This window comes from Bos indicus x Bos taurus, chromosome 12 (assembly GCF_003369695.1).
Source record: "Bos indicus x Bos taurus breed Angus x Brahman F1 hybrid chromosome 12, Bos_hybrid_MaternalHap_v2.0, whole genome shotgun sequence".
Classification (NCBI taxonomy): Eukaryota; Metazoa; Chordata; class Mammalia; order Artiodactyla; family Bovidae; genus Bos; species Bos indicus x Bos taurus.
The window spans coordinates 86,222,049-86,250,026 of record NC_040087.1 but is presented as its reverse complement, the minus strand read 5'-3'; the positions used below and the strand labels follow the sequence as shown (position 1 = coordinate 86,250,026).

At 60.8% G+C, this 27,978-nt stretch overlaps 1 protein-coding gene across 2 annotated transcripts; it reads left to right on the top strand.

Moving 5' to 3' along the window:
• The first annotated feature begins 91 nt into the window (after positions 1-91).
• LOC113902590 (protein ADP-ribosylarginine hydrolase-like protein 1) lies at positions 92-26,860 on the top strand. Of its 2 annotated transcripts, XM_027558035.1 has the most exons (8): positions 92-698; positions 4,804-4,968; positions 9,533-9,658; positions 10,489-10,629; positions 11,241-11,368; positions 12,547-12,679; positions 13,103-13,256; positions 21,169-26,860. In XM_027558035.1, the coding sequence occupies exons 1-8, from the start codon at positions 485-487 to the stop codon at positions 25,268-25,270; spliced, it is 5,163 nt and encodes a 1,720-aa protein (XP_027413836.1). In that variant the 5' UTR covers positions 92-484; the 3' UTR covers positions 25,271-26,860. The 2 variants fall into 2 exon arrangements, with proteins under 2 accessions (XP_027413836.1, XP_027413837.1); XM_027558036.1 differs by lacking the exon at positions 21,169-26,860 and having other exon boundaries at positions 122-698; positions 13,103-13,926.
• Positions 26,861-27,978: the final 1,118 nt, after the last annotated feature.

Here is a 27,978-nt window from a genome sequence, read left to right as displayed (position 1 = left end):
AGGGACAAGGCGGACGGGTGGAGGCCCGGGGGTGGGGGGTCACGGGGGCAGAGGGGCCAGGGGACTCGGGGGTCTCAGCCTGGCTGTGGGAGGCCGAGGCACACTGTGCGATTGACTGGATTGAGCCTGGGTGTGGGGGTTCCACACCGGAGCTCTAGAAACGAGAGTGCTTCCTCCAGGTCACTGGGCAGACTTCCCCAGAGCAGCGGCTTCGCCCACCCAGGGCTGTTCTGAGCCGCAGACGCCTCCACGGAAGAGCCAGCTCAGTCCCGACCCTGTGGACAGACGCTGCCGCCCCACGTGGCTGGCGGAGGCTGTGAGCTGCAGTCCAGACGGTGTTCTCATTGGTGCCACCTGCAGAGACAGAGGAGGAGTGCCTGCCACTCGGGGAGGCTCCTGACAGCGGCACAATGACCAGCCCGGAGGTCAGCAGGGCTGACTAAAGGCAGAGCAGCACGTCGGCCGCCCGCAGCCAGGGGCAGATATGGAGAAGTTTCAGGCTGCGATGCTGCTGGGGGCCGTCGGGGACGCGCTGGGGTTCGGGCACGCTGCCAGGGAGAGCAGCAGCTTGGGCGCCAGGGTCCAGGAGGAGATGGGGAAGGGAGGTGGGCTGGACCACCTCGTGCTCTCGCCGGAGACGTGGCCGGTGAGCGACAACACCATCATGCACATGTCGACAGCGGGGGCCCTCATCACAGGTGAGGCTCTGCCCCGGGGCGGGGGTGGCGGGGGGATCCCGAGGTGAGGGGCCCAGAGCCCGGGGGTCGCCTGCTGCTGCGGCCGAGACCGGCTCGTCACATGGGGTCCCCAGCAGACGGGGTGCGCCTCCACTGCGTCCCAAGACAGCCTCTTGGGCAACGGTGTCACTTTACTCTGCTCACCTGCAGACTCGGGTTCTTAAGCCAAGACTTTGCATTGTGTTTGTAAACATTCACTCAGCAAAGCCTGTGTATTCAGAGTTAAACGCAATCAAAGGGCTCACTTTGGGCCCATTTGGGAGGAAACCTCAACTTCTCACTGTGAATAGTTAGCTTGCTTCTGAATTTATTTCAAAAAATATATAAAATAATAAGCCAGTTTGCAGTTGCGCCGATTAAGATGATATTTGGGGGGAGCTGCTTCTAAATCCCGATGAGTTGTGTGGTTAAAATGCCGTCTGCCAAATAGGGTTGAGCCTGGAGAGTTGCTGGAGGTTACCCTACGAAAACGCCATGAACTGGTTGGTTTTGGGGGAAACAGAGTTTAAGTAGCAGGTTGATTTCAGGAACACGTTTTTACTGAATTTCGGAAAAGCAGCGGGCGTCTGGGTGAGGCACAGTCTCCTTACAATTGCTGTTGAAAACCTGTCAGAGGGTGAGGGCGCCACTGCAAAATTAGAACCTGAGGCGGCTCTGAGTGGCTGGAATGTGTGTGTCACCGAGTGCTCACCCGCCAGCCGCCCGGGAGCCGGGTTTAGCTCAGATGTCACGGCACAGGAATGCTGTCTGCTCCAAATAGCAGGCGGAGAACTGAGCCTCAGATAAGATAGTGTCACAGCAGGTTGACATGACAAGCCGTCCTTCTGAGTCTGCAGACTCCGAGATCTGGGGTGGGGCGGGGGGGAGGGGGGGCAGGGTGCAATTGTGGGGCTTCCAGGCCGTCTCTGGGCAGGCCCCAGGCCCCTCCGTCTCCCATCCCCGGGCCCTCCTGTGGTGCCCACCTGGCAGAGTCCCTGGCATGCCTCCAGCCTGCACTGTGGTCCCAGGACTCCCTGCCGTGGCTGCTGTCAAGAACGTGCTCCCCCGGGTTGGAGCAAGTCACATCCCCTTGGCAGGAATAGGGCGGAATCCGCCCGGGTGAAGCATGTGGATCCGGAGCACATTGGTAGCAGGCCCAGTTCTGATGGGCTCGGGCACAGCTGGATGCGGGCACCTCTGGACACATGCCCTCTGGCCCACAGGTGACCATGATGCACTCGGGCAAGTCTGTGCCCCAGAAATTGTTTTCACTCTCTAAACATCTAAGTTTAGTTTTCAAACCGCCCAACTTTTTTCTTTAATAACAAACTGTAGCTTGTGTAAGGGGCATGGCAAATAGATGGGGAAACAATGGAACCAGTGACAGGCTTTATTTGCGGGGGGGCTCCAAAATCACTGCAGATGGTGACTGCAGCCATGAAATTAAAAGATACTTGCTCCTTGGAAGGAAAGCTATGACCAACCTAGATAGCATATTAAAAAGCAGAGACAGAGACATTACTTTGCCAACAAAGGTCCGTCTAGTCGAGGCTATGGTTTTTCCAGTGGTCATGTATGGATGTGAGAGTTGGACTGTGAAGAAAGCTGAGCGCCGAAGAATTGATGCTTTTGAACTGTGGTGTTGAAGACTCTTGAGAGTCCCTTGGGCTGCAGGGAGATCCAACCAGTCCATTCTAAAGGAGATCAGTCCTGAGGGTTCATTGGAAGGACTGATGCTGAAGCTGAAGCTCCAATACTTTGGCCACCTGATGTGAAGAGCTGACTCATTTGAAAAGACCCTGATGCTGGGAAAGACTGAGGGCAGGAGGAGAAGGGGACGACAGAGGATGAGATGGTTGGATGGCATCACTGACTCAATGGACATGAGTTTGAGCAAGCTCCAGGAGTTGGTGATGGACAGGGAGGCCTGGCGTGCTGCAGTCCGTGGGGTCGCAAAGAGACGCGACTGAGTGGACTGACTGAGCCACGTGCATCACAGCGCCAGTGGAGCCTGACTGTGGGCCTGTCTCACCGTGAGTGTTATCATCGCATCCTCACGTCACCCTTCAGGTCGACTTTATTACAGCGGATTACAGATAAAGGGACTGACACAGAGGAGCTGTGTCATCAGCCCAGTGCTGCCCAGCAAGTGCAGACAGAAGCCTGACAGCCTCGGCCTGCCTCTGGAGCCCCGACCCAACCCAGGGCTGCAGGACCTGCGCTGTTTCAGGGGCCTGACAGACCGTGGCTCCTCACGTGATTTCCAAAGGCAGGCAGGGCTTGCGGCCCCAGGCGTGTGGCTGTGGGCCGGGCCCTGCGGAGCGGTGGGTGCGCCCAGCCATGCCCACTCCGCCATGCCTCTGAGACAGGCAGTGCTGAACAGAAGTGGGCGCTGAGCGGAACGTGGCGTCCAGGGCCCCGCAGGGCAGGCGGGCCCTGCAGAGTGGAGAGAGGTCCCGGCCCCACGATCCTCTCCCCAGTGCTGCCTGCGGCGGCATTTGAAACGTCGGTATTACCGAGTGATCCAGATGGGTCTCCTGCCTTCTCTCCGTCATGACTTCAGCCAGGAGGCTCACAGGGGGCTTTGTAGGTGGATCTGTCGAGTAGGGGAGACAGAGAAGTGAGTTCAGTGGCCGCATCAGCTCGCAGAGGAGCTCGGGCCAGAGGGCGCGAGGCTCTGTGGCTCTGAATTTGGGATCAGCTCCCGGCTTTTGCTGCCGTTTTGCTTTTAAAGAACTTTGTCTCTTCAAAAAGAAGTAATTCCAGAATAAAACGACTCATCTTAGGGGACCTGGAAGGCCCAGGCTTCTTCTCCTTGGACTGAGACGGTAGAGGAGGTGACAGAGAGCCCGGTCTTGCCCCTCCCTGGCCAGGGCCACCCAGCACCACCTGCTGTCATCCGATGTTGCCAGGGTTACCCAGTGTCACCTGGCGTCACTGTCCATGGGCCAGATGGGACTCACACCCCCAGCCCGGACCCCACAACACCCCCGCCTGGCTCAGAACTGAGGCAGCATGGCGTGGCCCAGAGTCGAAGCAGCGGCCAGATGGCGCCAGGCCTCTGCCCCACTGCTGAGATGGGGGTGGACAGGAGCCGCTCCCCCGCAGCACAGCTCCCAGAGCAGCGCTGGGACCCGCGGCGCACCCCCACTCTGCCTGGACTCAGGCGTCTGCCCTGCCTGCCTGCACCAGGGCCGGAGGCAACCTGGGTTTTGTGCCAACTGTGCTCTGCTGCCAGCTCTGCGCCCAGGGTGGGCGAGAGAGAGGGGGCTCCGCTGCCAGCTTTGCGTCCAGGGTGGGCAGGAGGTGGGCAGCGTCCTTCTCCACCCCCATGGCCCCCAGAGACGGGGCTTCACTGGGAGGGCTGCACGCAGCCCTGCACAGACAGGGCCCGGTGCCGTCAGCCTCGCTGGCAGGCACGCCCTCTGCCTGCTCCATCCCATCCGCTCTCGTGTGACCAGGCCCCCTGGGCTCCAGCTTTGGAGGGTGTGTGGTCTCTGTCCACCACGCTGTGGACTCACTTAATGGCAGAAATGCCCAGTTGTGATGAAAACCCATTCACAATCCCTCGCTGAGCCTACAGCAGGCAGACAGGGGCCTGACCCTGCAGTGGGGGCACATGAGGACATCTGGACACCGGTCAGCAAGCCCTCTGTGCCTGGCACCCTGAGATCTCCAAGGACACGCTCCAAGGACACGTCCCCAGACTGCCTTCCTGAGGGGTCGCGGTGGGGATGCTGGGGATGGTGGGGGGGGGCGTGGCTGTTTGGCTGGAGCGGGGAGCAGGCAGCTGGGCTGGGAGGGCGGCTCTTGGCACCCTGGACAGGGGACACTGAGGGCCACGGAACAGGTGGATGTCGGCCCAGCAGGCCCCTCGTGGACAGAGCCATCGCTGTGCATGAAGACCCCAGGTCTTCCTAGACTCTTGTGTGTAACAACGAGAAACCGCAGCCTCTGAAATGAGATGAAATCCAAAGCGCACTGCGTCTGCAGTCAGGTCTCTCCGGGGAGCCGGTCCCAGGGCCTCCCTCCTGTGGTGGGGGCGGGCCGCGTGCTGGGGCTCATCTGATCCTCCCTTCCTCCCCAGACTTCTGGTGCCTGGACGACCTCTACCGTGAGATGGTGCGGCGCTACGTGGACGTCCTGGAGAAGCTCCCGGAGCAGCGGGCAGACCCGGCCACCCTGGAGGGCTGCTCCCAGCTGAAGCCAGACAACTACCTCCTGGCATGGCACACGCCGTTCAACGAGAAAGGTCAGGGCGCTCTCCCCTTCCTCTGAGGAGGCGGGGCCAGAGGGCCTCGGGACAGGGCCCTGCTCGTCACCCCCAACAGGACCCCAGGGACCCGGCCCCACCTGGGCACCAACCGGGGATGCAGGCATCTCAGTCACCATCCCTGGTGTGCCTTAAGGATAATCTCCCACTGCTTCCCTTTTAAACGTGTGCTCTCAGCCAAAACAAATGTCTGTGTCTGTGATGATCCCATCTGGGGTGATGTTGGCAGGCAGCCTCTGCCCCTAGGGCTCTGCTGCTGGGGTCCTGGACCCGACCTCTGGGCTCACAGCAAGGGCAGGCCTGACCTCTGGGTTGATGCTGAAGGATACCATCAAGTCAAAGATCAGATCAGATTAGATCAGTTGCTCAGTCGTGTCTGACTCTTCGCGACCCCATGAATCACAGCACGCCAGGCTTCCCTGTCCATCACCAACTCCCGGAGTTCACTGAGACTCACGTCCATCGAGTTGGTGATGCCATCCAGCCATCTCATCCTCTGGCGTCCCCTTCTCCTCTTGCCCCCAATCCCTCCCAGCATCAGAGTCTTTTCCAATGAGTCAACTCTTCACATGAGGTGGCCAAAGTACTGGAGTTTCAGCTTTAGCATCATTCCTTCCAAAGAAATCCCAGGGCTGATCTCCTTCAGAATGGACTGATTGGATCTCCTTGCAGTCCAAGGGACTCTCAAGAGTCTTCTCCAACACCACAGTTCAAAAGCATCAATTCTTCGGCTCGATAAAGGACAGAAATGGTATGGACCTAACAGAAGCAAAAGATAATAAGAAGAGATGGCAAGAATACACAGAAGAACTGTACAAAAAAGATCTTCACGACCAAGATAATCACGATGTTGTGATCACTGACCTAGAGCCAGACATCCTGGAATGTGAAGTCAAGTGGGCCTTAAGAACATTTCACTACGAACAAAGCTAGTGGAGGTGATGGAATTCCAGTTGAGCTATTCCAAATCCTGAGAGATGATGCTGTGAAAGTTCTGCACTCAATATGCCAGCAAATTTGGAAAACTCAGCAGTGGCCACAGGACTGGAAAAGGTCAGTTTTCATTCCAATCCCAAAGAAAGGCAATGCCAAAGAATGCTCAACCGGCAAATAAAGAAGCAGGGAATATGGTCTGTAAAAAAGAGAAATATCAGTAAATCAGAAACGACAAACTCTGACAGTCACTAGAGTTATCAGGTAAGGATATAAAATTGTGTGCGTTCTATACTTCCGAAAAGTTAAGTAGATACATTAGGACTTCCCTGGTGGCTCAGATGGTAAAGCGTCTGCCTACAATGTGGGAGACCTGGGTTCCATCCCTGGGTCGGGAAGATCCCCTGGAGAAGGAAATGGCAACCCACTCCAGTACTCTTGCCTGGAGAATCCCATGGACGGAGGAGCCTGGTGGGCTACAGTCCATGGGGTCGCAAAGAGTCGGACACGACTCAGCGACTTCACTTTCACTTTTCTTTTCTATACTTTTGTAGGTACACAAAAGACCTACATCTCAGTTCTAGAGAAAACACTGCAGTGTCTGAGTGAAACTCACTGACTGAGATTCACAGCGGATTAGACATTTCAGAAAAAAGATGAGTGAGTTTGAAAGGCAGAGCGATAAAAACTGTCCACATAAAACTGGGACATAAAAACCGGGACACACAGAGAAGAAAGAACCCGAAAACGTGGAGGGACATCAGGGAGCCATGGGACAGGTTGGAGCACTGGGGCATTAAAAGAGGAGGGAGAATAGAAACGATGTGGAGAAACAGTGGCCAGAATTGTCCAAAGTAGATTTTAAAAGACGTGAACGCACATGGCCCAGAAACTCAATAAATTCCAAGCATAAGAAACAAACAAAAACCTCCAACAAGACCCACAGCCATCAAATCACTCAGAACTGTCAACAAAGACGGAGCGCGCCTCCCTGCGGACCGCCAAGGTGAGGGCGGCGGGTTCCAGCGGAAGCAGCACCTCCGGGCGCAGAGAAACCCGGTCAGACCTACGCCCAGAGCAGCGAGGCCTGAGCAGCCTCTGTGGGCGGAGCGGAGGAGTCCATGCCCGAGGGTGCCGGGGAGAGATGCCCGCACGTCCTGACCACCTGCACAGGCCACGCGGGCAGCATTTCATCTGTGAAGGAAATGACGATGGGAACGCAGGCCCAGCATGCTCACGGGGAGGCTGCCGACAGCGGCAGAGGCCCCGGAGCCAACCGCACACGGCCCCTCCGGGGAGCTGAGGTCAGGAGCCCCCAGGCGCCCTCTCCCGCCTCAGACGCAGCGGCTAAGAGGCCAGGCAGGCAGGCCACGTGCTGGAGAACGCACTGCTGAGCACAAGTCTGCGAGGGATGTGAACCCCAAGGACGCAAAGAACTTGTTTTTTAAAAGTAACTTTGTTTATTTATTGTTGCCAGTGCGGGGTCTCCGTCCACCCGGGGCTTCCTCCAGCTGGGAGAGATGGCGCTGCCTCTCGGCAGGGGCCTCTCCTGCTGTAAGCACAGGCCCGGGCACTCGGGCCTCAGCAGCTGTGGCTGTGGGCTCAGTCGTCACGGCTCCCGCGCTCTAGAGCACAGGCTCAGTCGTGGTGGGGCGTGAGTGTAGTCTCTCCACGCCATGTGGGGTCTTCCTGGATCAGGGATCAAATCCGTGTCTGCTGTGTCGGCAGGTGGATTCTTTACCTCTGAGCCCCCAGGGACGCCCTGAAGACCTCTCAGAGCCTAATGATGAGGGACGTCCCTAGTGGCCCTGTGGTTACGAACCCACCTGCCACTGAAGGAGACGTGGGTGGGATCCCTGGTCTGGGAGGGTACCACATGCCACGGAGCAGCTAAGCCCGTGTGCACAGCTCCTTAACCCGAACCCTAGAGCCTAGAAGCCACTGCCACACCTCGTGGCTCGAGAGCAGCCCCCACTCATTGCGGCCAGAGATATCTCACGTGCAGCGACAAAGACGCACTGCGAGCATAAATGAGTAACTAATTAAAAAGCCCTGATTATAGAAGAGCAACCCCACACAAAAGTGGGAAAACCACTGAGACAAGCGCTTCACCAGGGAAGACATGTGCATGCCAGGGAAGCACACCCGTTATCACATGCTGACACGGAGCCACGGTGAAAGGCCCCAACCTCACGGGTTCACCCCCAACCTCAAAGGCTCACCCCCAACCTCACAGGCTCACCCCCAACTTCACAGGCTCACCCCAACCTCACAGGCTCACCCCCAACCTCATAGGCTCACCCCCGACTTCACGGGTTCACTCCCGACTTCACGGGTTCACTCCCAACCTCACGGGCTCACCCCCAACCTCACAGGCTCACCCCCAACTTCACAGGCTCACCCCCAACCTCATGGGCTCACCCTCAACTTCACGGGCTCACCCCCAACCTCACAGGCTCACCCCCAACTTCATGGGCTCACCCCCAACCTCACAGGCTCACCCCCAACTTCACAGGCTCACCCCCAACCTCACAGGCTCACCCCAACCTCATAGGCTCACCCTCAACTTCACGGGTTCACCCCCAACCTCATAGGCTCACCCCCAACCTCACAGGCTCACCCCCAACTTCACAGGCTCACCCCCAACCTCACAGGCTCACCCCCAACCTCACGGGTTCACCCCCAACCTCACGGGCTCACCCCCAACCTCACAGGCTCACCCTCAACTTCACGGGCCCACCCCCAACCTCATGGGCGAGCTCGCGTTGACAGCGGTGTCCAGATGTGGCGGAGATTCCAGGGTGGGGGGTGTGCAGCAGCGTGGCCACTTCGGAATCTGGTTCCGCAGTTTCTCACACGCTGAACATTCATGGGATGTGTGAGCTCAGCGTTCCTCTCAGAGATGTTTACCCAAGAGAAGAGAAAGCGCCCATCCGCACGAGACTCGGTCATCAATGCTCATAGCACCTTTATCTGTATTAGCCTCAGACTGGAGACAACTCGATCGTGCATCAGCTGGAAGTGGACCAACCAGCTGAGGTCCCTCCACCCACACGGTGGAGCCCAGCTACGGACACACAGCGCAGACAAGTCTCAGCAGTTACGCTGCGTGAGGGGAGCCAGGCGAAAAAGGCTACTTTCTACATGACTCTGTTTGTATACGTTTCTGAAGGGGGCAGAGGCACACTTTGGGATGACAGATGCATGTGCAGTTTTTCCTTGGGTACCGGTTTCCGGGGAGTATCATGTCAAGACAACACACATTTGTTAAATACATGTGGCCGGTTGTCCGTCAGCTGTAGCTCAGGGAAGCAGCTTTTAGGAAGAGGGGCAGACATGACTGGGCGTGCACCGTGGACGGTTCTGGCTCCTGCGTTTCCCAGCCGGGCCACACTGGGAGCGGGCCCCACCCCAGCCGAAAGCCTCTTTCGTGGCTGCGTCTGTTCCAACACGTGCCCCCATGCAATTTCTTTCGTCTCTCGTCTTAGGAATGTGGGCAGTGTCCCTGTCTCTGAGTCACCGACACTGATAAACGTGGGCACAGACTGCTGTGCGTGTCCAGGTTAGGTGGGGTTGCAGGCAGAGGTCTGAATGCGGGTTCCCCACACAGGTTCGGGGTTTGGCGCTGCCACCAAGGCAATGTGCGTGGGGATGCGGTACTGGCAGCCGGAGCGGCTGGAGACGCTGGTGGAGGTCAGCGTGGAGTGTGGCAGGATGACGCACAACCACCCCACAGGTGATGGCGCGGGGGCGGAGGGCGGGGCTCGGGGTGACCGGGAGCCACGCTCGGGAGTGTGCCCCAGTGGGGGGTGGGGCGTCCATCCTGGCCTCTGTCCCGAGCATGGCCCTGGTAGGCAGGGGTGGGGGGGTCCATCCTGGGCCTCTGTCCCGAGTGTGGCCCCAGCAGGGGACGGGGTGTCCATCCTGGCTTCTGTCCCAAGCATGGCCCCGGTGGGCGGGGGGTCCATCCTAGCCTCTGTCCTGAGCGTGGCCCTGGCGGGTGGGGGTTCCATCCTGGGGCCTCTGTCCCAAGCGTGGCCCCGGCAGGCGGGGATCCATCCTAGCCTCTGTCCTGAGCGTGGCCCCAGCGGGCCGGGGGTCCATCCTGGCCTCTGTCCCGAGCATGGCCCTGGTGGGCAGGGGTGGGGGGGTCCATCCTGGGCCTCTGTCACGAGCGTGACCCCAGCGGGTGGACGGGGGGTCCATCCTGGCTTCTGTCCCAAGCATGGCCCCGGCGGGCGGGGGTTCCATCCTGGGGCCTCTGTCCCGAGAGTGGCCCCGGCAGGCGGGAGTCCATCCTGGCCTCTGTCCTGAGTGTGGCCCCGGCGGGCGGGGGTCCATCCTAGCCTCTGTCCTGAGCGTGACCCCAGTGGGCGGCGGGGGGTCCATCCTGGCCTGTGTCCCGAGCGTGGCCCCGGCGGGCGGGTGCAGGGGGTCCATCCTGGCCTCTGTCCCGAGCGTGGCCCCGGCGGGCGGGTGCAGGGTTTCCATCCTGGCCTCTGTCCCGAGCGTGGCCCCGGCAGGCGGGTGCAGGGGGTCCATCCTGGCCTCTGTCCCGCATCCCAGGCTTCCTTGGGTCCCTGTGCACCGCCCTGTTTGCATCATACGCTGTCCAGGGAAAGCGGCTGGAGCAGTGGGGGCGAGACATGCTTCGGACAGTGCCGCTGGCCGAGGAGTACTGCAAGAAGACCATCCGGCACCTGGCAGGTGAGCCGGCTCCCGGCAGCTCCATCCACACACAGAGTGAAGTGGCCAGGCCCAGGGGGAGGGGGCTCCGTGTGACAGGCGGACCCCAGGTCTGTGGTCTGTGGTGTCACCTGGCCGCAGAGCGGGAGGCCCGGTGTGGGGACCCTCTCTGGGTTCTTGAAACGCAGGTTCCCCCTCACCCCCAGCATCATCCATGAGCCAGTGGAGCTGCACAACGATTCAGAAAAGTTACCAGTGCCTCTGGGGCTTGGATGTCAGGCCATTAATTAGGGGCAACGAATGTCCTGTCTCCTGACTTTGCAGGCACAGCATTGAGTTAATAAAAACACTCATGTTCAGAATTTCCATGAGAAGCCGCTTTGATCTTGCGATGGTCGCCTTACTTCAGCCCATCATCAAGCATCCTTTCCCCTCTCCATCTTCCCTGCTAGTATCTCAAAGCAGCTACAATGTGAGCATCTTTTTATTTTGGGAGCCATTGCTAAAGCCCCAGGCCCCCCTCCAAGCCCATCTGGGCTGGGGCATGGGCTCTGCCTCTGGCCCTCCCCATCGCTGTCCACGGTGCCCGGCTGGACGGCCGGCACAGCCTTCTTCCCGCTCTTTGTGTCTAGAGTACCAGGAACACTGGTTTTACTTTGAAGCTAAGTGGCAGTTCTACCTGGAGGAGAGGAAAATCATCGAGGACACGGAGAACGAGGCCAGCTTTCCTGACCGCTATGATGCAGAGGAGAGGGAAAAAGTAGGCTCTTGGGCCCGAGATGGATGGGGTGGGAGAAGTGGGGGCCACTGCCCCGGGTCCCAGGCCAAGTCCTGCCTACCGCCCCCACCTGTGGGGAACCAGGGAGGTGAGCTGAGGGAGCGTGTGGGGGGCTGTGGAAAACTTCATGCAGGAAGCCCGTTTGAAATGGCTACTGCTTTTATGGTTTCATCTTCTTGAATACAAACACAATTTGTGCAAAAATAGTCCATCTCACTTCATCTCTTCTGAAGACCAGGGATATAGGGTTGTCTAGGATGAATAAACTGGTGCAAACCAGTGGCATTCCCCATGCTGAGAAAACCCCTGAAGTGGCTGAAATCACCGGGATCATGATTGGCAACACAAGAGAAAGCCTGTGTAGCTACAGTTTAACCAAGACAGACATTTATTATCCTCACATAAAGGGTATTCAGAGCTGGTCAGAACTCTCTTGCAGTGAGGAACTGAGGATCTTCCTGTTTGGCTGCTCTGCTATTCTGAGAACTTGCCTCATAGTCCAAACTGGCTGCTCCCGCTCCAGCCAGCACACCTGTATTCCAGGTGTCAGGAAGGTGTGGAGGAAGAAGCAGCACCCACCCTTTCCTTTTTAAGTGCTTCCTACTGCCCTTTCATTTACCCCTCACGAGTCCCCTGATGCAGAAAGACTCAGTCGCACTGTTCTGGAGACGCTGCTGCCTCAGACCAGCTGGCTTTGCTGCCAAGGTGCAGCGGTGTGACCTGCCTGCGTCCATCTCCCTGGCTGTGTCTGGCCCCTGCCCCTTATCAGTTTTCTCTCCCAGACAGAGGGACCTGCCCTGAGGCCCCAGCCACCGTTGCTCCCACTGTGTCCACCGACTGGTCTGCAGCCCAGAAAACACCCACAACCCACCCAGCCTCACTTGTCCCCGTGCCCCACGCAGGCCGCAGTGACGCCCGACCACAACATTCCCGGCCCCTTGCCAGCCATCTGCATCACAGAATTTGCCGCCTTTGTCTGCGGGACAGCTCGGGTGTGAGAGCCCTGGGAAGCAGGCCTTTCCTGCCCACTGTCCACCCTCAGCCGGGGGCAGTGCCTGGACACAGGGGTGTCACATCAGTGCAGGGGTGGGCTGGGAACTGTGCCCCGAGGCCCTCGGCATGGCCCGGGCCAGGCCTCTGACCCGTGGTGCCTTCCCCAGACGTACAGGAAATGGAGCTCTGAGGGTCGCGGGGGCCGGCGGGGCCACGACGCCCCCATGATCGCCTACGACGCCCTCCTGGGAGCCAAGGGCAGCTGGACGGAGCTGTGCCACCGCGCCATGTTCCATGGAGGTGAGGGGCCGCCTGCGGGCCTCCTGCTGGGAGGAACACCCACCTCCCCAGCACCAGGGGCCTCTCCGAGCGCCCAGGGGTGCCCAGCGGCACCTCTCGGGGCAGGCAGAGGGGAGAAGGGGGCAGCGACCTGGGGCCTCGGGTGGGTAGGGAGGAGGGGGCTGGGAGGCGAGGTCAGCGGGTGGGGGGCACCGTGAGGACATCACCCCTTCAAGGCTGTCCCCTGAGTGCTGGGTCCTGGGCTGGGAAGACCTCTGCACGCCGGGGTCCAGCCGTCCAAGGAGCGGGAGGGGACACCCCGCCCCCTCACTGGGCTACAGCCGAGGTCAGGGCAGAGGCTGAGACAGCTCAGCCCCCTGGTGAGGGGATGCGGGGCCGGGGGCGGGGACCACGGGGCAGCTCTGAGGGTCCCGCCTCTTCCAGGTGAGAGCGGGGCCACCGGGGCCATCGCCGGCTGCCTGTTCGGGCTGCTGCACGGCCTGGACGCCGTCCCCGCGGGGCTGTACCGCGAGCTGGAGCACCAGGACGAGCTGAGGCGCCTGGGCGAGGCGCTGCACCGCCTGTCCTCGCAGGAGAAGTAAAGCCCTCCCCGCGGGGCCACACGCAGCCCCGCGCCGTCTTAACCCGCCCTCCGGGCTCCCGGGGCCTAACTGCTGCATAAAATGCATTGTTTGTCCGGTGAGCGTGTCCTCCCTGCCCTGGCCGAGCCTCATGCCTTACTGATGTCACTCTGCGTTCAACAGCCTCAGACCTCCGAATACAAGGTCACGAAGGGCCTCTTGGACACTCGGTGTATTTTATTCTGTTGCAAAACTAACGCTCTCTGCTCACTGACTGGACAGCACTAACCGCCACGGCTCAGCTGGGACGGCCTCGGGCTGCAGGGCGTTCTGCACGGCTGCTTTCTAGCTCTTAGCGAGGCCTGTCCACCCCACACACCGCTGGGTTCCCAGCCCCGGAGGGCAGCTGCTGTGTCTGCATCCTCACTGCGGTGTGTCCAGACCAGGAGGAAGAGCGGCCCCCAGCCCGAGCCTTCGGGGCGCCCCACACGCTCGTCTAACCGCCAGCCCATGTGTTTAATCACACCAGCGCTTAACACCAACCCCTCTGGGAGCAAGTAACCGAGGACGCCTGGAAACGGGATGTCCGTCCCCAGGCTCGCAGATGAGGACAGAGCTGGGCCTGCCCCCTGTGGTCCGGCTTCTCCCTGAGGACACTCGCTCTTGTTAAAAATAACCCTGACCACAGCCTTGGTGAAGCAGCGGCTAGCGTGAGCGGAACAGTGGGTGGCGGCTGACACATAACACGTGCTTCACCAGCTTGGCGGGCCTGTCGTGGGGTGGCCGTCCCCACGGGGAGAAGGCTTGGGGCGGAGCAGTCAGGCGCGTCCCCTCCAGACACGCGCGGCACTCACCCCAAGCCCTGGGCCGCAGTGACCCGGGGCGCGTTTCCAGCCGAGGCCATGGGTGGTGCTCCGCCGGCCCGCGGGGCCCCTGGCTGTGCTGACAAGCCCTTGGCCTCACACGCATTGCGACACAGGGGCTCCACGCAGCGCCTCTGAGCCACCGAACTAACCTCACTGCTCAGGACTCTCGGCAGTCAGAGTCGGGGGGAGGGCAGGTGCCCCGCCGCGCGGGTGCAGGCAGGGCTGGGGGTGTGGAGATTAACAGAGTCATCTTCCAGGAAGGGAAGCCGGCTAAGGTGAGTCGACCCTGGCCCAGGCGCACAGGACGTGTTGGGCTTCCACGCAGCCTCTATGCCACGTGCCCCGCCCTCCCGTCAGAGCCGCGTGCCCGTGCCACTGTGCCCAGGGTCGGGGAGCCCCTGGGCTGGAGCCGTGGGGCCTCCACCCTCCTGATGATGCAGGAGAACTAATCGCCTCCTTGGGAGTCAGGCAGCGAGTCTACTTACAGGCTGATTATAAACTAAAACACAGAGATTCTAAGGCTCATAAAATTAGAGAGAAGTTCGTTCCCCCCACTTCCTTTTCCTATTCCAGGGAAACGCAAATCTTGAAAAGAAAAAAATCATAAAAGGAAAGACAATCCCATATGTACTCAGATGTTCTAAAATGTAATAGTTGCTGATTTCATTTTTATTAGAAGGGGGATACGTACACACAGCTTTAGAAACCCAGTCCATAAATTGAGGTGTGGGACCCAGGATCCCTCAGACCCTCACCCGACTGGTGTCACCAGGCTGAGAGGTCACGGTGCCTACACGTCCTTCCAGAAGGCTCTGCACACATACAGTGAGGGTAAGCGGGGTGCCACACACGTGCATTTGTGTGATACACACACACACGACTTCTCTGCACAAATAGGAATCACACATTACCTGTGACTTGTTATGGGTGTTTTTCACTTGACACTTTTCTGGACATTTTCCTAGATCATCACACATACATCTCTCTCCATCTCTTCAGCTCTTGCCTGAAATTCCATTGCCCTGAATTTGGTGGCCATTTCCCTCCTGCATTTGTACTGCACGCCTGCATTACGGCCCCAGGGCCGGTCAGGACGTGGGTGTGAGAACCACAGGTTCACACCCTGCGCCACAGCTTCAGGGAGGGGCCCTCCAACAAGCCGACCCCCACCCCCAGCCCCCCGGCTCCCTGACCGCCCCATCAGTTATGAACCCAGCACCCAGACCAGACGGAGGGAAATACCAACCAGATGTCAAGCAGGAAGCCTCCAACTTTGTGCTCCACCGAAAAGGAGTTTGAAAACTCCGTCCCCGAGACTCACCCTGAAGGTGTAAGGGATCCCTGGGGTGACAGAGGCAGCGCTGACCACCTGGGTTAAGATGCCCCCTGTCTTGACCTGTTCCCGGTGAAGGAGTGGATATGATGTGAGCGCCGGTGTGGCGGAAGGATGCCAGCCTCGAGCCTTTCGGGGGCTCCAGCGGCCAGCCACCCGCTCAGCCTCGAGTTCTCTGGACGGGGCTTAGGTTCCGGGGCCGAGCTGCAGACAGGTGACGGCCAGGCTAAGCCCACGTCAGCTCCTCGGGCTTCTCCTCTCCCCTGCCCACCCCCAGACAGAAGCGAGGAGACGCTGGGCCCCAGATCTGAGCAAGGAGACGCGGGCTGGTCCTCCCAGATGCCAGCGAGGAGACGTTGGGCCCCCAGACGCGACCAAGGAGACGCGGGCTGGCTGGAGCCTGACCACAGGCCAGCCCTGCAGCACAGGCAGGGCAGGTCACCCTCGACCCAGAGCCTCACCCACCCCGCCAGGGCTCACGCGCCCCCCTGGCCCAGGGGCGGTCTGCTTTTAGGGCCCTGGAGGCCCTTGTCAAAGCCAGTGGCTTTTCTTCCTCCCTGTCCTTTCCCATTTGTTTTCAAGCACTTCAAGCACAGAATCGCAAACAGCTTAAGGAATCCACGTTCCCTTCGCCCAGCTTCACCCACTGTTACTATGCTCACACTGGACCCCATTTACTGCAGGGGCTTCTCTCCCTCTCATGACATGCAGACACACGGAGACACTGGCAGAGACACATACACACACACACATAGACACACAGACACACAGAGACACACAGGCACGCAGAGACACACAGACATGCGTAGAGACACACACAGACACACAGAGACACACAGGCACGCAGAGACACACAGACATGCGTAGAGACACAGACACTCACAGAGACACACAGACACACCTAGAGATACAGACGCGCATAGAGACACACAGGCACGCAGAGACACACACAAACACGCACAGAGGCACGGACAGACACACACACACGCACATACAGACGCACACAGCAGCCCTAGTCGCTAGGCATGAGGGGTGTGTCCCCACAGCACTCTGCTATTTAACTCTCAGGTCCTGAAATAGTATCCGACCCTCAGGGCTGGAGGCAGCCTGTGCCCAGGAAACCTTTATCTCAGCGGGGAACGCGGGGGCGGGGCCGTCCAGTCGCTGCCCCCAACACACGCCCACGTGCTGCAGAGCCGGCCCAGGCCAGGCAGAACAGGGGCCCTGGTGGGGGCGTGGCCCCGCGGGCGCTGGACGCCACTGCCTTTTAGGACAAGGAGCGGGTGCAGGACCCCGGCGTCCTGCCCACCTGTGACGGCCGCGGGGGCCCGGCACTGGCCGGGGGGCGCGGTGTCGCCGGCGCTGACTGGTGATCCTGTGTTTCAAGTGACCTCTCGGGAGCCTGAGTTCCTGACAGGACCACACTGGGCGTGTCTACTGCGGCCCTACTGCTTCCACTGGCCCCCGGAGAAACGTGCTCCGCTCTCCTCCTGGGATGGGCTTGCTCACGCCCACCCCGGGGCTGTGCCCCGGGCAGCGCTGGGCGGGCCCCTGCGATGGGCAGGCTGCAGAGGCCCTGGGCTGGGAGCTGGGGGCCCGGGCGGGCCGCGGGAGGGCGCGGGCGGGCGCAAGCGCAGAGCGCGGCCCCTCCGGCGGCCTCGGAGCTCAGACGCCGGTGCTGCCCCGCCCCGCCCCGCCGTTTCTGCTTTCAGCCGCGGTCCCTGCGCCCTCTCGGGGCTCGGTGCCTTCAGGGCTGGCCTGTTGAGGAGCCTCGCCCCCCACGTCGGGGTCTGAGGCTGGAGAGGCCCCGCTGCACGAGGTTCTCACGGTGGGTCCTGGGCGCTGCGTCCGCTCCGGGAGCCTGCCGGAAACGCAAGTCCAGCGCCTCAGACCAGCCGCTCTGGGTCCTGGGGGCCGAGGCGAACGCGCGGAGCCGCGCTCTGTGCGAGTTCACGGCGCCGCGGTGAACGCAGGGTTCCCAGGAGAGGTCCGCGGACGCGTCCAGCCCCCTCCGCCTGGACCCGAGCAACTCAGCCCGAGATCCGCTCCAGGCAGTGGGCGTGCGCCCGGCTCACGGAGGACCCCACGGCTGTCACACCGCTATGGAAGCCCCGCTAACGGCCCCTTGAGAGAAGTTTGTGTGCAGCTTCTGAAAATAGGGCTCTCGCTTCTGCAAAAATAATAGAAGTACGAAAAGAAAGTGTGTTCGCAGGCTTGCGTCCAGCCTCTGTGTTTCTGCCCGCTGTGTGTCCAGCATTTTCCCGCCGCAGCCTTCTCCCCGCAGACTCAGAAGTGCTGGCTTCCGAGGCTCTGCCCGCCGCCCTAGCGTCAGCCACTTAGCGTGTGTCCCGGCCCGCACACAGCCCAGTAATCTTCGCACTGTGCCGATCATCTCCGGGAATGAGCGGCCAGTGGGGGAGGGCTGGACTGCGATTCTGGGCAAACGACCTTTGCCAAACGACCAACTGTAGAGGCTGGGCCCCACCAGGGAGGAGGCTTCAGCAGCACTCGGCCGACAGGCTCAGGGGAAAGTGTCTCGTCCGGACGTCGGACTGAGACCCCCACCCCAGGAATCCTGTAGAGGCACCGCCTGCAGGTGGCCAGGCTGGAGTGAAGGGTCCTTGGGGACAGGGCTGCAGGGTGGGGCTCAGGCTTCTCAGTCTTGGGGTTTCTCTGGGAGCGTTTCTTAGGGGCTCAGGAAGGCGGCCCCGGTGGTGACCTCAGCCCTCCTCCCTTGACACACAGCGAAGTCTACCCACTCCAGCTCTGCGGCCACCACTCCATCATCCCCGCCCCCCCCCATCACTTCCACTCTAGTGAGACCCTCCAGCGCCTGAGTCCCACTGTCCACAGCGGGCAGAGTCTCAGAGCTGGGGACGTTCCCCTTCGGCCTGAGTCAGGGCACGGTGTGGTTAGAGGAACCAACAGAACCACAGAATAGAAACTCCTTTTGCTTTTTCCTACCTTATGCAATGGCACCCTACTCCAGTACTCTTGCCTGGAAAATCCCATGGATAGGGGAGCCTGGAAGGCTGCAGTCCATGGGGTCGCTGAGGGTCGAACACAACTGAGCGACTTCACTTTCACTTTTCACTTTCATGCATTGGAGAAGGAAATGGCAAGCCACTCCAGTGTTCTTGCCTGGAGAATCCCAGGGACGGGGGAACCTGGTGGGCTGCTGTCTACGGGGTGGCACAGAGTCGGACACGACTGAAGTAACTTAGCAGCAGTGATCTTATGCAAACAAAGCTCATTCAATTCAGTCACTCAGTCACACCTGACTCTTTGTGACTCCTTGGACTGCAGCACACCAGGCCTCTCTCCATCTCCAACTCCTGTAGTTTACTCAAACTCATGTCCATTAAGTCAGTCATGGAGTCCGTGATGCCATCCAACCATCTCATCCCCTGTCATCCCCTTCTCCTACCTTCAATCTTTCCCAGCATCAGGGTCTTTTCCAATGAGTCAGTTCTTTACATCAGGTGGCCAAAGTATTGGAGTTTCAGCTTCAGCATCAGTCCTTCCAATGAATATTCAGAACTGATTTCCTTTAGACTGGTTGGATTTCCTTGCAGCCCAAGGGACTCTCAAGAGTCTTCTCCAACACCACAGTTCAAAAGCATCAATTCTTCAGTGCTCAGCTTTTTTTACGGTCCACCTCTCACATACATACATGACCACAGGAAAAACCATAGCCTTGACTAGACGGACCTTTGTTGGTAATGTCTCTGCTTTTTAATATGCTGTCTAGGTTGCTGCTGCTGCTGCTAAATCGCTTCAGTCGTGTCCGACTCTGTGCGACCCCATAGACGGCAGCCCACCAGGCTCCTCTGTCCATGGGATTCTCCAGGCAAGAACACTGGAGTGGGTTGCCATTTCCTCCTCCAATGCATAAAAGTGAAAAGTCAAAGTGAAGTCGTTCAGTTGTGTCCGACTCTTAGCGACCCCATGGACTGCAGCCTACCAGGCTCCTCTGTCCACGGGATTTTCCAGGCAAGAGTACTGGAGTGGGGTGCCATTGCCTTCTCCAGCTGTCTAGGTTGGTTGTAGCTTTTCTTCCAAGGAGCAAGCATCTTTTAATTTCATGGCTGCAGTCACCATCTGCAGTGATTTTGGACCCCCCAAAAATAAAGTCTGTCACTGTTTCCATTGTTTCACCATCTATTTGTCATGAAGTGATGGGACCAGATGCCATGATCTTAGTTTTCTGAATGTTGAGTTTTAAACCAACTTTTTCACTCTCCTCTTTCACTTGCATCAAGAGGCTCTTTAGTTCTTCACTTTCTGCCATAAGGGTGGTGTCATCTGCATATCTGATGTTATTGATATTTCTCCCGGCAATCTTGATTCCAGCTTGTGCTTCATCCAGCCCGGCATTTTGCATGATGTACTCTGCATACAAGTTAAATAAGCAGGGTGAAAATATACAGCCTTAATGTACTCCTTTCCCAATTTGGAACCAGTCTGTTGTTCCATGTCCAGTTCTAACTGTTGCTTCTTGACCTGCATACAGATTTCTCAGGAGGTAGGTCAGGTGGTCTGGTATTCCCATCTCTTTCAGAATTTTCCACAGTTTATTGTGATCCACAGAGTCAAAGGCTTTGGCATAGTCAATTAAGCAGAAATAGATGTTTTTCTGGAACTCTCTTGCTTTTTCAATGATCCAGCGGATGTTGGCAATTTGATCTCTGGTTCCTCTGCCTTTTCTAAATCCAGCTTGAACAATGGAAGTTCATGGTTCACGTACTGTTAAAGCCTAGCTTGGAGAATTTTGAGCATTACTTTACTAGCGTGTGAGATGAGTGCAATTGTGCAGTAGTTTGAGCATTCTTTGGCATTCCCAAAGAAATCCTTTCTTTGGGATTGGAATGAAAACTGACCTTTTCCAGTCCTGTGGCCACTGCTGAGTTTTCCAAATTTGCTGGCACACTGAGTGCAGCACTTTCACAGCTTCATCTTTTAGGATTTGAAATAGCTCAACTGGAATTCTATCACCTCCACTAGCTTTGTTCACAGTGATGCTTCCTAAGGCCCACTTGACTTCACATTCCAGGATGTCTGGCTCTAGGTGAATGATCACACACACCATTGTGGTTATCCGGGTCATGAAGATCTTTTTGGTATAGTTCTTCTGTGTATTCTTGCCACCTCTTAATATCTTCTGCTTCTGTTATGTCTATACCACTTCTGTCCTTTATTGTGCCCATCTTTGCATGAAATGTTCCCTTGGTATCTCTAATTTTCTTGACGAGATCTCTAGTCTTTCTCATTCTATTGTTTTCATCTATTTCTTTGCATTGATCACTGAGGCAGGCTTTCTTATCTCTCCTTGCTATTCTTGGGAACTCTGCATTCAAATGGGTATATCTTTCCTTTTCTCCTTTGCCTTTAGCTTCAAACAAGGAAGGCCCGCATTAAAAAAAAAAAAAAAAAAGTGTGAACACCACCGGTGCAAGCAGTTTTCCCAAGTGCTCTCTCCAAGCTCTGCAGAGGCCCGGTCAGAACAATGGCCAGTTAACAGAAGGGGACACAGTGGCCCAGAGGGGCCTGGGCGACCCTGACTCTTGGAGCAGAAGCAGGGACGACTAGAAGCCAAGCCCCTCGGCACCCAGGCCCCATTCCTGGGCTTCCTGAGGTGTTTTAAATGGGATCGTCCCATAAGAAATGTTGTACGGGCTCACCCTAGAAAAACGAAGATAAAATCTGTGACGATTCATTCTTTCCCTGCAGCCCCAGGAGCAGCAAGGTTTGCAGCGACAAGACGCCCATCGAAGTCCAAGCCCTGAAAAAGAAGGTGGGCCGGGTTACCTGCAACCCAGCGGCGCGCGCCATCCTCAGCAGCCTGCTGCTCTACCTGACCGACCGCGAGGACGCGGCCCCGGGGCCTCTTGCCGCCCGGAGGGCAGAGGGCAAGGCTAGCCGGGCCCCTGAGCCCCAGGACGCCCAGCGGCGGCCCACGCGCTTCCAGCTGCTCCAGGCCAGGTTCATGGGCAGCGGCCGCGAGCCCCGCCTCAAGAGGACCCGGGAGGTGGGGCGGCTGATCTTCAAGGACAAGCAGGGCCCTGGAAGGAGCCTGGTGGCCGCCACCATCCACAAGCTGCTGGAGAAGGCCGGGGAGGCAGCCGGTCGCCCGGCCCCCGGCAGGGAGCCACCGGGCCGCGAGAAGCCGCGGGCCCTCCCGGCTGGGAGGAGCTCGGTGAAGAGCATCCTGAAGGTGTTCCTGGCCGCGGAGGAGAAGCAGGCCGCGGAGCAGCCTCCCGCAGAGCCGCCCGCAGCCGCGGGGGGCCTGGCCGCGAAGGCGAAGGTGAAGGCCGGTGCGCGGAGCGCGGCGCTGGCCAGGCTGCGGGAGAAGTTTGCGCAGAGCGGCGGCCTGTGCGCGGAGGCCGGACTCCTGCCGCGGCGCGCGGAGGAGCGCTCGAAGAAGCGCCCGCCGCGGAGGCCGCTGCACCGGCCGGAGCCGCGCGTGTTCCGCGTGGCCACCCTGGCCAGTAGCTGCCTCCGCGCGCCGGCCGCCCGCCTCCTGGCCTGCTCCACCGAGCCCGCGCTGCCCTTCAGCGTCGCCACCGTGGTCTGCGGGCCCCGGAGCTGGCTGTCCCACGGCACCCGAGTCACCCACACGGGCGTGGGCCGTGCGCCCCGAGGGGAGACGGGCAACTCCCCCGACGCGGCAGAGACCCCCGGAGGGAGCAGAGAGCCGGGGTGGCGGCCCCCGCCGCCCTCCAACGGCCCGCTGGCAGCTTCCAGGGACGACCTGGAGACAGGGCTCCCAGGTATGGAGGCCGAATGTGTCCCCCGGGCAGCCCCCGCTGCCGCCTCCCCCGGGAGCGAAGCCCATCCTGGCTGCAAGCCTGCGAGCTCCGCGCTGGGCCCAGCCAGCCCAGGTGGTCAGGGAGCTGCTCAGGGGGCCAGGGGAGTAAGCCTGGGGCCGCGACCAGGACTCTCCGGAGGCCACGAGGAGGCTGGCCCCGAGGTCACCTTGACCGTGTGCAGCTCAGAGGATGAGATGGACACAGCGAGTGTGGACTGGGTGCCAGAGCCCCTCTTCGCCATCCAGGACAGCTTCCCAGAAGAGAAGGCGCCGGGACACATCCCCCCACTGGCCGCACTCACCGCACCCTCTGCCCAGGCCGCGCGGCGCACACAGCCGGCCATGGAGCCCCCACAGGTCACGGTCAGACTCCCGGTGGTCCACACGATGCCGCCCCCTCCCGCCACCCTGCAAAGGGCGTCAGGAGACCAAGGCTGGGGTCCTCTGGGCGGGGTCAGTGAGACGGGAAACCCAGGCGCCCCACATTCCCCCACGGCCGAGAGCGGGAGCCGGGGTGCACCGCCGCAGGGCGCAGGGGCGGCGCCAAGGCTCGCAGCCGCACACGGTACTGCTGCCTGCGGTCCAGACCTCCCCGCGGCCGTCTCCACGACGGAGCCACAGAACAGCTCCCTGGGAGGAAAGGACGCCAGACCTGGGCCTGGGGCCTCACAATGGCTCCTGAAGCCCAAGGACGTGCGTGAGCAGGACGCGTCCCCCCTGAGTTCTGAGCCGCCTCAGCAGTCAGAACTGCAGGAACGGCCAGGCGGCGACGCCAGTGCCTGGGAGAACCGTCGGAGGGGCCACATGGGCTGTGCACCCAGCGGCCAGCAAGCACCGGTGCCCGACAGCAAGAGCGGGACGCGTGTCCCCACGTGGCCAGCGGCACCCGCTGGGGCTGGAAGGAGGCCCGAGAGCCTGAGCCCCGTGCGCAGGAGCCCCCCGAGGGAGCAGGAAGGACCCCGGGGGGCCCCGCCACGCCTGGAGTCAGCTGGGCGCGTGCCTATAGCTGCAGGGAGCGCCAGCCGTGATCTTGGTGAGAAGAGAGCCTCCTCCTCAAATGAAAAGACACCACCTGGCGTCAGAGCCCCCAGGCGGGAGCCGGTGGGCAGCGCCTCCCAGAGTCCCCCAGCCCTGAGCCCCAGAAACTTGGCAGCTGGGCAGTGGGAGGGTGGGAGGGCTGGGTGGCCCGCAGGCCCGGGTCTTGTGGGTGTCATGGCCGAGGAGGCTGCTCACCAGCCCTGTGGCCACAGCTCGGCCTTGGGGTCCCCGCCCGGCCCCTCTCAGGAGGCCCCCAGCGCACCGACCCTGGCCGTCCAGCCCCACCTGGTGGCTCTGGGTGAACTGGCCACCGGTGACGTGGCCACAGGCGGAGTGAAGGTGGAGGCAGGAGGCAGGGTCGCTGGCACCACGTGGCAGAGGCCTCGGGGGGACAGCCTGGAGCGCCCAGCTCCAGTCCCAGGCCTGCCGGCGCCCCGGGGGAGCCACGGGGCAGGGACTCCGAGGCCTCAGCTTCCTGAGCAGCAGCAGGCAGAGGGCAGGGCGGGCCCCTCGTCCAGCGAACAGCTTCCCCTCAGTGCTGGGCCTTCCCGCCAGCCCGGCCCCTCGTCCACAGCAGTGGACAGGCCATGGGGGGACAGGGTGGCCCCGAAGCACCCTGACCTCCAGGCTTCCGGGCAAGTGGAGGGAGGAGAGCGGGCTGGTCTGGGCACGGGAGAAAGTCGCCATGGACGAGAGGAGGGGTGCCCAGGGGCTGTGAGTCCGGATGATTCTGGAAGGAAGGGAGAAGGCCTTTGGGGCGAGAGGTCCGGCTCGCGAGGGGCCAGGGAGGCTGGGAGTAGGCCCCGGGAGGAGGCTCTCAGCAGGCGTGCCGGGAAGGGCCCAGAGCTCCCGCGGAGGCAGCAAGCGGGGCACGCCGAGGGTCTCCTGGAGGAGCGGAGGGCCCCAACTTCCGAGAGCCAGGCCCTGTCCCCCTCGGGGAGCCCCACGCTCCCAGCAAAGGCCCAGGCGCGCCAGACGGTGCCCCCCAACTCAGCACGGCCCGTGAGCGGCTCAGGGGGAGTGACACTCACAGTGGGCAGAAATGAGGCACCCCAGGTTCCAGCCCCCAGGGGTGGTCAGGGGGGCCCCCGAGCGCTACTGGGAGAGGGGCAGAGTCCAGCATCCCCCAGCCCCGAGGAGAGGGAGATCCAGGCACCCTCCAATATCCAGGAGAGGCAGAGCCTGGCAGCCCCCAGCCCCGAGGAGAGGGAGATCCAGGCACCCTTCAGCATCCAGAAAGGGCAAACCTGGGTGTCCCCCAGTCTCAAGAAGGGGCAGAGCCAGGCGGCCCCCAGCCCCGGGGAGAGAGAGATCCAGGCACCCTTCAGCATCCAGGAGGGGCGGAGCTGGGTGGCCCCCAGTCTCAGGAAGGCGCAGAGCTTGGAGGGGCAGAGTCCGGCAGCCCCCAGCCCCCGGGAGGGGCAGATCCAGGCACCCTTCAGCGTCCAGGAGGGGCGACGCTGGGTGGCCCCCAGTCTCAGGAAGGGGCAGAGCCAGGTGGCCCCCAGCCCTGGGGAGGGGCAGATCCAGGCACCCTACAGCATCCAGAAGGGGCAGAGCCAGGTGGCCCCCAGCCCTGGGGAGAGAGAGATCCAGGCACCCTTCAGCGTCCAGGAGGGGCGGAGCTGGGTGGCCCCCAGTCTCAGGAAGGCGCAGAGCTTGGAGGGGCAGAGTCCGGCAGCCCCCAGCCCCCGGGAAGGGGAGATCCAGGCACCCTACAGCATCCAGAAGGGGCAGAGTCCGGTGGCCCCCAGCCTCCGGCCAGCGCAAGGCTCTGCAGTGCCCACACCCAAGCTGGGGAGCAGCCTTGCGCCCCGTGGCCCTGCCCAGGAGGGGCCCCCAGATGCCCCCGGGGTGGGGCGCAGCAGGCGCGGGCCACACCTGGCCAAGTACCGAGCCCAGAGCTTCAGTGACCAGAGGTCCTTTGAGCTGTCTTTTAGGCCAACCATCCTCAGGGCCAGCGACAAGTACAGCCCTCCGAAGTGACCCCGAGTGGCATCAGGGGTCCAGGCCTCACTGGGGTCCGGGCACGGCTGCTCCAGCCCCCCAAGCCTGGCCAGAGCCAACAGACGCGGGGAGACTGCTCCCTTGGACGCTGACTCTCAGAGCCGTGAAGGGCAGTTTCCAGTGCTGCTTCCAGGTGACTCCAAGGGCGCTTTCCCTCAGGACCTGCTGAGGAGCGGGACCCGTCACCGGCCATCTCTCCCAGACCCGTCACCGGCCATCTCTCCCACCGCCGGCAGAGCAGCGGGACCCGTCACCGGCCCATCTCTCCCAGACCCGTCACCGGCCATCTCTCCCACCGCCGGCAGAGCAGCGTTCGCGGGCCTGTGAGTCCTGCTGCGGCCTGGGCGGGCGCTGGCCCTGAGGCCACCCACCTGCAGGGGCTGGGGTCAGAGGAGGAGTGCGCTGGGCTTGCGGTCAGCCCCCCGAGCTACAGACCCCGCAGGCCCCTTAGCAGAGGTGTGGGGAGCCCAGCAGAGCCCCGGCCTGACCCTTCTCCCACAGGCCCACCTGCTCAGACCCAGCGCCTCGGCTGGGGCTGGGGGGTGCCCGCCCCCTGCTGTGCCTGGTGGCACCATCTGATTTATCCTTTTTATTGATTTATACTTTGGTCCACAAACGATTTGAGGCAACGGTTGGCAAAGACAGACGGAGGAGATAAAAACGCTGTGCACGCTGTGTGTTCTTTTTAAAACGAGAAGCAGGAGGGGTTTGTCACTGTTTTTAAACAGGCCAGAACGGCCACTGAGATGCCGCCAGTCACGCCCCTTCGAGTCGTGGAAACATGACGTGAACCTCCAACCCCACCCCAAGCCTGTGACCCGAGGGGCCGCCTCCCACGGCCCCCACTGCCGGCGACACCGTCCTCCCAGCAGCCCCCCAGAAAAGAACAGAGAGACCCCCGAGGACTTGCTGGGGGTCAGTGTTCAGCTGGCCCTGGACCCTGGCCTGGACCACCAGGTCCTTCGAGCTTGGCTGGTGGAGGAAGTGTTCGCACTGCAAGTGTGACGTCTTTTCTACAGAAGAAAGACCCTCGAGACCCCTGGGCTGAAAAAACCGTTGCGGCAGCGGGTGGGCGGACGGGTGGCCGATGTTTATATCCGCGTTTTAGCTGACGTGCTTTCTTACATTGAAGTAGCTCGTCTACTTTTACCTCGATTCAGCGCTTTCGGGCTCTGTTTACAGACCCGTCTGTGAGCCCCACCTGTGTGTCCGCGTGCTGCCCACGGAGAAGGCGCTGTTGCCGGGGTCGCGGGCGTGCGCTTTTATTTCAGGCGCCCGTCAGGAACAGCATCGCTCAGTTTACAAATTCAGCATTGCGTATTTGCGTAGCGAGGGCACCTTTGCCCTTTGGTCCTGATTTTTTAAATACTTGATTACATATTAACCGTCAGCTGTTGATTCAGTGTTCCTTATTTTATCCTCCTTTGTATACAAGTTAACTCTAAAATGATCCATTAGGCAAGAATTAACTAAATATATTTTGTGGTATTCTTTCCTTTGAATCTCTACTAACTTTATTCAGCTGGAAATCATTTGAGAAAGGAAATAAAACACGTGGCTCGTCACACACCTGGTTCTCACTTCTCTGACGGCTGTGGGGGAGGTGGGTCTCAGATTAGGAAGCAGGAGCGGAGGCTTCCCGGAGAGGGGTGCCCTGGGGGCTCGGACGAGGCCAGCGGCCATCCCAGGATGTGCAGGGGGCCCCCCGGGGCTTGGACGAGGCCAGCAGCCATCCCGGGACTCGCAGGGGGCCCCCCCAGGTTCGGACAAGGCCAGCAGCCGCCCCAGGACGTGCATGGGGGTCCCGGGGGCCCAGACGAGGCCAGAGGCTGTCCCGGGACTCGCAGGAGGGTTCTGGGGGCCCAGATGAGGCCAGCGGCCGTCCCAGGATGTGCATGGGGGTCCCGGGGGCCCGGACGAGGCCAGCGCCTTCCTGGGACTTGCAGGGGGCCCCCGGGGGCTCAGACGAGGCCAGCGGCTGTCCCGGGATGCACAGATGCCCGGTGGGCTGGGCAGAGCCCAGGTAGAGGAAGGGCCGCCCCCGGGAAGCAGGGCCCTGAGGAGGCAGTGGCCACTCGCCCGGGACGTCCAGGGAGGCTGCAGTGCCCAGAGCAGGGCCTGGGGTCACCACCAGGGTTGGCAGAGAGGCCACCAGTGGGAGCCCCGGCCCGGCGCTCCAGAGCCCAGCACCGCGCGTGGGGACGGGCCTGTGTCCAGCCTCTCCTAACGCGCTCCTTGGTGCCTGGAGACACAGGAGACAGGGTCCCCGTGTCCCCCTCCTTCTGCACAGGAAGGGCTTCTCAGAAGAGCAGGTGTGACCATCCCCGAGGCCTGGCCTGGCTCAGGGGGTGCCCCCAGGGCACTCAGTGTGTGGATCCCCCTGCGGCCTGTGAAGGCACCGGGCCTTTTCCCTGAAAGAACCGAGAGCCTAAGGAAACTGGCTTTTCTCATTTCCACAGAAAACCTGATCAATCGTTGATCCAAGGAAAAAAGTGGGAGATTCCATTCGAACCACCCGAGGACTGTAGTCTTTCAGAAAGTCCTAGGACTCCGCCTGTTAGAGGTCAGAGCACACGTGGGTAAGCTTTTGAGACAAAGGGTCATGGTCACAGGACCCAGGTTTGCAGGTCGGGGGCGTCACCGTGACCCCACACGCGTGCGCGTGGGGGGCTCTCCTGGAGGTCTGC

Excerpts from the sequence above, each read along its gene's own strand:
- LOC113902590 (XM_027558035.1), top strand. The coding sequence starts at position 485 with ATGGAGAAGTTTCAGGCTGCGATGCTGCTGGGGGCCGTCGGGGACGCG. Across the intron at positions 4,969-9,532 it reads CACGCCGTTCAACGAGAAAG|GTTCGGGGTTTGGCGCTGCC; the intron begins GTCAGGGCGCTC and ends TTCCCCACACAG. Across the intron at positions 11,369-12,546 it reads ATGCAGAGGAGAGGGAAAAA|ACGTACAGGAAATGGAGCTC; the intron begins GTAGGCTCTTGG and ends TGCCTTCCCCAG.